Source organism: Chenopodium album, chromosome 3 (assembly GCF_948465745.1).
Source record: "Chenopodium album chromosome 3, dcCheAlbu1.1, whole genome shotgun sequence".
In the NCBI taxonomy this organism is placed as follows: domain Eukaryota; kingdom Viridiplantae; phylum Streptophyta; class Magnoliopsida; order Caryophyllales; family Amaranthaceae; genus Chenopodium; species Chenopodium album.
Window position 1 is genome coordinate 21,024,864 of NC_137836.1, and position 10,339 is coordinate 21,035,202.

The 10,339-nt window shown below is 38.0% G+C and overlaps 1 protein-coding gene and 1 non-coding gene across 2 annotated transcripts; one reads left to right on the forward strand and one right to left on the reverse strand.

Annotated features, from left to right (window-relative positions):
- The first annotated feature begins 6,620 nt into the window (after positions 1–6,620).
- LOC145624926 (uncharacterized) lies at positions 6,621–9,372 on the forward strand. The gene is made up of 5 exons (XM_081678012.1): positions 6,621–7,144; positions 7,301–7,695; positions 8,188–8,435; positions 8,490–9,117; positions 9,329–9,372. The coding sequence occupies exons 1-5, from the start codon at positions 6,621–6,623 to the stop codon at positions 9,370–9,372; spliced, it is 1,839 nt and encodes a 612-aa protein (XP_081534138.1).
- LOC145625656 (small nucleolar RNA R71) lies at positions 7,170–7,276 on the reverse strand. The gene has a single exon (XR_014110566.1). It is a non-coding gene; the product is annotated as a small nucleolar RNA R71 (small nucleolar RNA).
- Positions 9,373–10,339: the final 967 nt, after the last annotated feature.

Genomic DNA, 10,339 nt, shown 5'->3' on the forward strand with positions numbered 1-10,339 from the left:
AGGGTTCGTAATTATTAGAAAGCTAATTATTCAGTGAGGTCAAGTGATCGGAATGCCTAGTTGGAGGCCTCTTCTGATAAGTAATATTAATGTAAAATTAATATTACAACTTAATCTTGACTGAACCCTTCGGGTCACACCCAACAACTAACGATCCGACACAACGAATTAATTTGGAAGGAATTAATGAGTCGCTCCAGTTTTATGAACATTGACGTCAGAAATTGAGTTGGGAGCGTCTAGACCAAGCGTCGCAAGTCGAGTCTAATGAATAAGAGACAAGACGGTAAAAATCAATAAATTAATCAATAATTACCAAAATACCCATAGCATCAGAATGCCCCGTGCAAACCTAGTGCTAGCACGCGTAGCAGCTAGCAGCACTAGCGTGCGCATCATATAGCAGCTAGCAGCAGGCCACGACCAGCAGCCTGCATATGTGCATGGAAAAGCCAAGGCTGAGGCTTCGACCAGCCCGCACGCACAACGCGCACGCAGCAGGCCCATCCAGGTATCAGGCCGCTAGGCGTGCCTTGGTGCCTAAGGCTGGGCGCCACGTGGTTGGCTCGGGTGGCTTGAGTGTGGCGGTTTGGGGAAGTTTGGGGAGGAAGGAAATGGTCCCCTCCCCTTAAGGTCCTCACCTACCCTCTCCCTCCTTGTTGTCACTTGTTAATTAATTATTGCGTTGAAATTTTCTTTTATTTTGATTTAAAAATAAAATGGGAAATTGATTTTTACCATTTCTCCCACATTGATGGGAGAGTGGAATGTGTCTTGGAATTCTCTATAAATAACTACTACAAAAAGCTTGTGTTTTGGACGCTTTTTAGGCCTTTTTTCAACGCTAAAAAGCGTCGCAAAAATATTTCTCGACGCTGCTAAAAATCGTCGAGAATATGCGAGTCGAGAATTTTGAGGGACACAAAAAGTGTCGAGAATATTGACGCTTTTATGTGTCCTAACAAATATACAAAGTGTCGAAAAATACTTATTTCGCGCATTATCCCAAATTTGTGTAGTTTTTTAGCGACGCTTTTGCATGTCCACATACTCAAATTTAGCAACGCTTTTTGTTGCCTTAATTTTATTCATTTCATTTGGCGGGAAACTCTTGAAATACCACTAGGTGAAAAAACGAAATTGGCACTGGTTCAAAACCCCTCAATGGCACCAGTTTTGAACCGGTGCCAATTTGGGGGGTGCCAATTGCTTGCATTAAAAGCCACCGGTTCAAACCGGTGGCAAAAATGGTTATTGGCACCGGTTAACCGGTGCCAAAAGTGCCCAAAATATTATTATTATTATATTTATTTTTTTGTCTTTTTTCACTTAAAAATTAAATCGACTAAAATAAATAAGAACATCAAAATATAAATCGAATATCAATCAATATAATCGAAAATTTACAATATATAATAAAAAAAATTTACAATAGAGATCAATAAAATAGTTCAATTACAACATATAAATAAAAAAAAATTACAATATAAATAAAAAAATTACAATATAAATAAAAAAAACCCATACACATCTAAATAAATATTCTTGCATCTTGATTCTTCGATTTAAGAACTAAATCAATAAACCTGCACCAATTAAAGCAAAAAAAAACCGATTATTATAAATAAGGTTCGAAAAAAAACCTAGAAATTCAATCCCAAAAATTCAAACACAGAAAAAAACCCAGAAAAAACCAAAAATTCAAATCTATTAAAATCGAAAAAAAAACCAGAAATCGAAAAAAAAATTTGAAATCGAAAAAAAAATCAAAATTGAAATAAAAAAAACAGAAATCGAAAAAAATATATATTAAATTCAAATAAAAAACCAGAAATCGAAAAAAAAATCAAAATTGAAATCGAAAAAAAAAAATCAAAAAAAAAAATCGATTAAAATCGAATTGAAATAGGAAAAAAAACCAGAAATCGAAAAAAAAAAATCAAAATCAAAAAAAAAAAATTGAAATTGAAAAAAAAAACCAGAACTCGAAAAAAAAACCAGAAATTGAAATCGAAGGAGAACGATCTTGGTGGTGGGGGAACGATGTTGCATGTGTTCGTGGTGGTCTTCGAATGAAAGAGAAGGAGACATGGTGGTCTTCGTGGTGGAAACGAGGGAGAAGGAGACGTGGTAGAAGGAGATCTAGATGAGAAAGAGAAGGAGGAGATGAGAAAGACGGGGTGAGCAGGAAGAGGAGAGAGAAAGAGAAGGAAAGAGGAGGAGTGGAGAGAGAAAGAGGAGTGGCTGAGAGAGAAAGAGAGTTAGGGTTGGGGGGATTTAGGGGGCGGGTTTTTTTTTTTAAATAATAAATGGCACCGGTTCACTTTGAATCGGTGGGCTATATGTTTTTTCCACAAGTTTGAAGTGAACCGGTGTGATTATAACTGGTTCATTTACCCGCCCATTTTTTAGCCTATTTTTGCCACCGGTTTGGATTGAACCGGTGGCAATTAGGGGGTGCCTTTTTGCTTTTTTCTTATAGTGGTATCACCTTTGTGAAAGCCTTTGAACTCAATTACTTGGGTTCTTCGGTCGGGTCTTTCTAACCCCAAGACATTGGACCTAGTTGGTGATCGTGTTGCGGGTGGATCATCGTTGGAGGCCTTCGTCTTTTCGAGGCTAGCTTTCAAGTAAGAGCCTAAGTGGTCGGGCAAAGAGAGCTTCAAAGGTAATCTTATTATCTAAATCTTGTCATTAAGTTAATTATGTTTATGGTTTAATTTATTGCGAGTGCGGTCTTATTTTTGGGTTTGTTTCCGCGGTGAGTCGGACTCACTAAACCCCAACACATTGAATAGTGGATCAAACTGAGAAAGCTCAGGTTATCTATCTCTTTTGAGAAACTTAGAATCTTCTGCTACAACAGCTGACTGCACCTTAATCGAATCAATATGGTTCTCAAATTGATAACTAAGTAATCTCATATTTGTCTTCAACAACTTATAGTTTTCCTCAACATCCTATATAAAACAATATAAAAACAAGAAGAAATAAATGATCAATATAAATTAAGTAACCCCAATATAAATAAACAAAAATAAGGAATTAAGTAACCCCAATAGAATATATATTGAAATTGAAGAAACCTCTATGTAAGAAACAAGTAACCCCAGTGAATACAAACAATAGTAACCAGAAAAAAAAAGAAGTAACCCTAAGAAAAAAATAAGTAACCCCAACAAAAAAATAAGTTGAAGTAACCCCTAATAAAGAAGCAAGTAACCCCTAATAAGAAACAAGTAACCCTAGTGAATACAAACAATAGTAACCAAAAAAAAAAAAATTGTAACCCTAGGAAAAAAATGGGTAACCCAACAAAAATAAATTGAAGTAACCCCTAATAAAGAAGCAAGTAACCCCAGTGAAAACTAAAAAAAGTAACCCAAGAAAAAACAAGTAACCACAGGGAAAAAATTAACAAATAACCCCAACAAAAAAACAAGTAACCTCAACAACCAAAAACCTAAAATAAACAAGAAAAATAAATCAAGAAACAACAAATGAATAATAAAGTAGAATTGTACTTACATTCTTGACAACTTGATTGATTTCTTCATTTGATTGAATTTCTTCGAGAAGTTCGAAAGTGGCAAACCTTCTAGAACCAACTTGATTCATTGCCACTTCAGGCAATGTTGCCACTTCACGCACTGTTGATTTTATATTCTGTACTGAAACATCAGCAAGTTTTCCTTCTCTTTTTTCTTTTCAGATACTTTCTCTCCTTTCTTCTTCCCTTCCACATCAGAAACTGCAGAAGCTTCTTTTGCACCTTTTTTCTTTCTTACATCAACAATTTTTTTTAATTTTATTTTCAACTACAACTCCTTTGTTCATCTATCTCTTATTCTTTCCTAACTTATTCTCTTCTTTCTTTTCACCGTTTTTCTGTTAATCCTTCTCAACCTTCTGTTCCTCCTTTCTATCCCCCTCTGTTACCCTTGATCCTTCTCAATCTTCTTTTCCTCCTTTCAATTCTCCTCTTCTACCTCTTGATCCTCATAAACAAAAGGTTCTAGCTCTAGAACAGAACCAACTCCAGTAATTGGATATGTTGTGTTATCCAATACACCATCACCATGATTATCATTTTCAGCAAGCAATCTATTTATGAAGTCTTCAATACTCTAGTGTTTAATCAATGATAGAGAAGTGAGACAAGCACCAGCATTACCTCTCAATTGCAGCCTATGGAAATAACACATTTGCAGCAACAAAATACACCAAGCAACATACTTCTGCTTTGGATTATAATTCTTCATTTTTCAGCCAAATCATCAAGAAAATATTGACACTAGTTATATTTGCTAATCATGTCCATATTTTCTAAAGCTTCAACAAGCTTCATAACATTGAATCTATTAGAAGTTCGCGTTAGCAATGTAGTCATTAAATACATCACAAAACATTATTTAAAATCATCATTTTCTAATTTCGTTTGTGGATCAGATGTCAACATTTCAGACAACTGCTTCACAATAAATTTCTGACTTACCCCACCATAAATCATATTCAAAGACTTCTTCAACTCTGAATGTACAACAGTCTCTAGAACAGCTAATTTGCTCATTGGGATTCAAAAAACATTATGTACATAAGATGCAGTTAAATAAATATGATCCCCACTTGGCAGTACAAACATTATAATAGAAGGATCAAAACACATGCACAACCATCAGAGCATCCCCCTTGGAAATTCATCCAGCTTTATGTGATGCAAGCTTTGAAATTTAACAGCATAAACAACTTTCTACTGATCTTTGGTTAACACTTTCATTAAATCCAACACACCCGTTGATCACTTGTTATTTGATACGATTTTAGAGTGATTTCAAACCTTGTTTACTTGGTATATTGGCATTTTGGTTCACTTTTAACCTATTTTTGTTCAACTTTTGTGTATCCCTTGCTTCACGGGTTGTTAGTGTTTTTGTTGGGTTTTTAGGTTCAAAGACGACCATTTGAGGTATTTGGATGATAAACCCAGGTTAGAAGCCGAAACAATGGAGCAAAACCGAAGAAAAGTGAAGATAAAGGCCTTAAAGAGTCTGCACGGACGTGCAAAGTATGGCACGTCCGTGCAGAAGTGTTCCAGCACGACCAAAATCTACTTCCTACTGCTTTCAAAGCCTGCACATCCGTGCAAAGTTCAGCACGTCCGTGCAGGTGCTCAGCCCAAATTAATTTCAAAACTGATTCTACTGAACAAGGCCTGCACGTCCGTGCCTTATTTGGCACGTCCGTGCAGGATGCCCTGACGAAAATAGTACCTTCTGCCTCCCAGTGCACGCCCGTGCCAAGCTCAGCACGCCCGTGCAGGTATAGCTGCACGTCCGTGCCAACCTCAGCACGTCCGTGCTGACCTGTAGCCGTGCCCGACTCTTGTTTTCTCCGTCCTTTTTATTTGGGGGTCTTTATAAATAACCCTTGGAGCTCATTTGTACGGGAGCTAAGTTTTTAGTGCTTCCTCTTAGTTTGCAATTGTAGAAACACAAATATTCTCAAATAATTAGTTAGATAATAATTATTAGCTTGGAAATTTCATTCTCAATCATTGTAGAAGACAAGTTCCACCATTGATATTCAAGTTGAAGCTTCTAGTAACATTTTCTCACTCTTCTCTTCCATTTTAATTGCTTTGATTGTTAATTATCTTGCTTAATTCTTGTATGCTTAGATTGTAATTTAGCTTAATCTTTAGTTAATTCTTGTTCATGAGTTACTTGAAATCCTTAATTGCTTTAATCTCTATGGATTGTGAGTAGTCTAATTTTCTAGGGTTTGGGTAAAACCCTCAATGTAGTCACTAATTACTTGTTGCATGTGTTAATTTGGTAATTTTTGGGTGTTAATTAGTTGAGCTTAAGTGGTTTAATTGCTTAGTTCTTGTATATGTCCATTGCTAGAACTATTATCTAAGCTTTCTCAACGAAGGATCGAGAGATGAACTTGAGTTAGATCCCTTATTCTTAATTGACTTGAAATGCCATGAGAATAGGAATTTTCAGTCAAGGGAATGTTTTTGTCATCGTGATTATGCTTTAATACTTGTTTTATGCTTTGTAACCACGAGAGTAGGTTGTATTCATAATTCGAGTAATCCCTCTAGCTTGAGAGAGTAGTTGGGTGCTTTAGATGACTTCCCCTATATTATCCCCTCAAATTACCATTGTTTGCTACTTGCTAATTGTGATTTTTGACAAAATTGAGTGGTATATCCCAAGCCCTAGAACTCTCTAAATATTGTTAACTTCCCCTAGCTTTAGTTGACTTGAACTAGTACTTGTTACATAAAACCAAACCAATTTCAACTTCATTTAGCTTATTTATGCGGTAGTATATCGGTGGTTGATTCAACGCCTCTCTTGGGTTCGACCCTTTCTTACCCTTGCTATTAGCTAGTGAGACCAAGATAGGACTTTATCTTTGGTAGGCTCGCCGACGACCTATCAAATTTTGGCGCCGTTGCCGGGGAGGCAAAGTCACATTGAATGTATTATTGTTGAATGAGTCTAAGTGTGTATATTTGTATCATAATTTTTCTTATTTATTTTTGTATATTTGTGTTTTCAACTTGTGATAGTCATTGCTAACTTTTTCTTAGCTTTGTTTGACCTTGCATGACACGGAAGAGTAAGCAATCACCGCTTATTCCCGTTGATCCAGAGTTAAATAGGACTTTGAGAAACGTGAGGAGGCTTTTGCAAGGCACACCCGAGTTCTCTATTGTATATTCGGATTCCGATCCGGAGGAAATCTTTGCAACCAACGAAGAAGATAACATGGGTGATAACAATCCTCCTCCACCATTGTTACGAGATTATGACCACCCCAATGCCTTCACACTTCGGAGTGGCATACGTCTCCCTACTACGAATGCAAATAATTTTGAGCTTTCACCTCAACTCATCCGGATGATACAAAGTGATCAATTTGGTGGGAGTTCTCATGATTTTCCTTTTGCTCATTTGGACAACTTTCTCGAATTGTGCACAACCATCAAGCAAAACAACATTACGGAAGAGTTCATCCGTATGCACATGTTTCAATTCTCCCTCCGTGACAAAGCAAAGCATTGGTTGAGAACAGTAGAAGAGGGATCATTGACCACATGGGATGAAGTCACTAGAGCTTTCCTTGGAAAGTATTGTCCACCCGAAAAGACCGCCGAACTAAGAAGGAAAATCACCAATTTCAACCAAGAGATTGATGAAACCTTAAGTGAAGCTTGGGAGCGTTTCAAGGACTACACTAGAAAATGCCCACACCATGGTTTCACATCATGGATCATTGTTCAAAGCTTTTATGATGGTCTCACTCCTACTTCAAGGGCCAACCTTGATAACAGGGCCGGTGGTAGCCTTAAAAAGCTATCGGTGGATGATGCATACAAGATGATTGAAGAAGTGGCAAAGCACTATGCATACGGAGGTGATAGACGGCAACCTCAAGCAAAGAAGGGCGGAATCCACGACCTTATTGCGATAGACCTTATTGCATCGAAGTTTGACATGCTAGCTCACAAGCTAGATCAAGCCATGCTTACATCTCCAAGCTCTTCTTCACAACAAGTCATGTCTTGTGAAACTTGTGGAGGAAATGATCACTTGTCCTCCTATTGCAACTCAACTAACCAAGAGCAAGCTGCGGCTATTGGGCAAAGAAACGATCAATACTCTCAACCCTACAATCAAGGTTGGAAACCCCAACAAAACACGGGGTGGAAACAACCCAACCACGCTCCCCCTCCTCAAAACAATATCAATAAACCCCATTCACAACAACAAGCTCCCTATCGCCACCCCAACCAAAGAGACAATGTCCAACAAAGAACCCAATACAATCAAGCCCCTCCTCCTAAAAAATCTAACATTGAATCCGTTTTAGAAACCTTCATGACCCAACAAATCAAGATCAATGGAGAAGTTAGTAGCTCAATTCAACAACTCCAAGAACACAATAAGATGATTGAAAGTCAATTATCTCAAATCGCGCATCAAGTTGGATGCCCTTCTAACCCCGACGGTCAATTTCCAAGCACAACGGTAATAAATCCAAAAGAGCATGCGAAATCAATCACCTTGATTTTGGAAGGAGGGTATGAAGCTCCAATTATGAGAGAAGAGGTCACGAAAAAGGGAGATGAGGGAGATTGTTAGGTAGATGAAAGTGAGTTTGAAAATGAAGTGAGTAAGGAACCAAGAGAAGAGGGAGAAGAGGGAGAAGTGCAAAACCAAGCTCCAATAAAGGCATATGAGCCTCGTATTCCATTCCCTCATCGAATGATAGAGAAGAAGCTAAATGAGAAACTTTCCAAGTTCCTTGATGAAATGGAAGGACTTCAATCAAACATTCCACTTCTTCATGCTTTATCACAAATGCCTACATATGCAAAGTTTTTGAAGGATTTTCTTTCTAAAAAGAGTAGGCTTGAGGTGAGTGAATCTATCTCCCTTCCAACGGAGATAAGTGATATTCCTAAAAATTAGCTTCTCGAGAAGTTTGGTGACCCCGGTAGTTTTGCTATACCGGTGATGGTTGGGGATCTTGAATCAACAAATGCGTTGTGTGACCTTGGGGCTAGTGTTAGCCTTATGCCTCTCTCTATGGCTACAAGGTTGAATCTTGGGGAGATAAGTCCCACCAAAATGTCAATCCAACTAGCCGACCACTCGGTTAGAATCCCATTGGGAGTCTTAAAGGACATCCCGATTCAAGTGGGGAAAGCTCTTGTGCAATGCGATTTTGTAATCATGGAGATAGATGAGGATTCCAAAGTACCTCTCATATTGGGTAAGCCCTTTTTGAAAACCGCGGGTGTTAACATTGACATGAAACAGGGACGACTTAGCTTGCATGTTGGGAATGAAAATATTTTCTTCTCATTTCCGAAAATTTCAAGTGAGCCCATAATGAAACAAGTTCATCGGATCGATGTTTTGGCTAGTACTTTGAAAGAAGACATGGAGGAGTCACAAGAATTGACTCATGCTTCGGAGGTGAAAAAGCAAAAGGGGGTCAAGAAGAAAAAAAGAAACAAGATCAAGTTGATGGAGAAATTATTTGGTTGCATTTCTAGTGATGATAGCAATGTGATTATTTTGCCTAAGGAAAAAGGCAAGTGTGTGGGAACAATGAGATGGGTAAAAAAGGTGTGCCTTGACCCTCCCTAAATATGGATAGCACAATGTCGTCAAGCTAGTGACGTTAAAAGAGCGCTTCCGGGAGGCAACCCAAGTTTCTCAACTCTCTCTCTCTCTCTCACAAACTATTATTTAATTTCCATCACTCTTACTATTACTAACTTTTCTCTCAATGTCTTTTGTAGGTTTTGATGAAAAGAAAAGTAAGGAAAGGTTTTTGTGGAAGTGAAGTAGTAGATAATAATAATAATAATAATGGTAATGATAATAATTTTATTATTTTTATGCCTTACTATTACTATTATTCTCAAAAAAAAAAAAAAAAAAAAGGGAAGGATCGTGCAGCAGCAGGTCTGCACGGACGTGCAGAGAATAGCACGTCCGTGCAGAGGCAGTCAGAAGCAATCAGAAATTTTGAAATAAATTTCTCCAGATTAGCACGGACGTGCCAAATTAAGCACGTCCGTGCAAGGTGGCTAAGCACGTCCGTGCAAGGTGGCTAAGCATGTCCGTGCTAAACAAGTCAGTGGGTTATTTAAGTTTCTGTCTGAGGCTGCACGTCCGTGCCACTTAGCACGTCCGTGCCGCATATTGCACGTCCGTGCCAAATAAGTCAGTACTCTACCCACCCTTCTGTCTGAGGCTGCACGTCCGTGCCACATGTTGCACGTCCGTGCCGCCCTGAAAATGGCTGGCAGCAGCACGGTTATAACTTAAAGAAAAAAAAAAATTTCACTCCTTCACTCTCTATCTCACGATTCTCACTCCTCCTCTCTCTACAACTCTTACTTACTCCTTCAAAACCCACTCAATTCTCCATTCTCACCCAAATCCTCACCCAAATTCAACAATTTTCTCCAAAATCTTCACTCCATTTCAACATTTTCACAATCTACTACTCCTTTTCTCACATTCAAACCCAAAAATCACCCAAAATACTCAAACCCTAACCTTGAAAAATCAATTTGGGGGTTTTCTTTGGAGTTAAATTTCAAGACAATTGGTTGAAGGAGTAAGTTCAAGTAAGAAAAAGGAAGGTTAGAAAGGTTCATTTGCGGGTTTTACACCCACGATAAGCTCGGTATAATCGTTCCTCCCTTTCACTAATTTCATGGTTAATTCCTTTAATTTTTGCATGAAATTGCTTGAGAAAGTTTGTTTGAATTGGTTGTGAGTGTTTGATAGTTGATAATTGA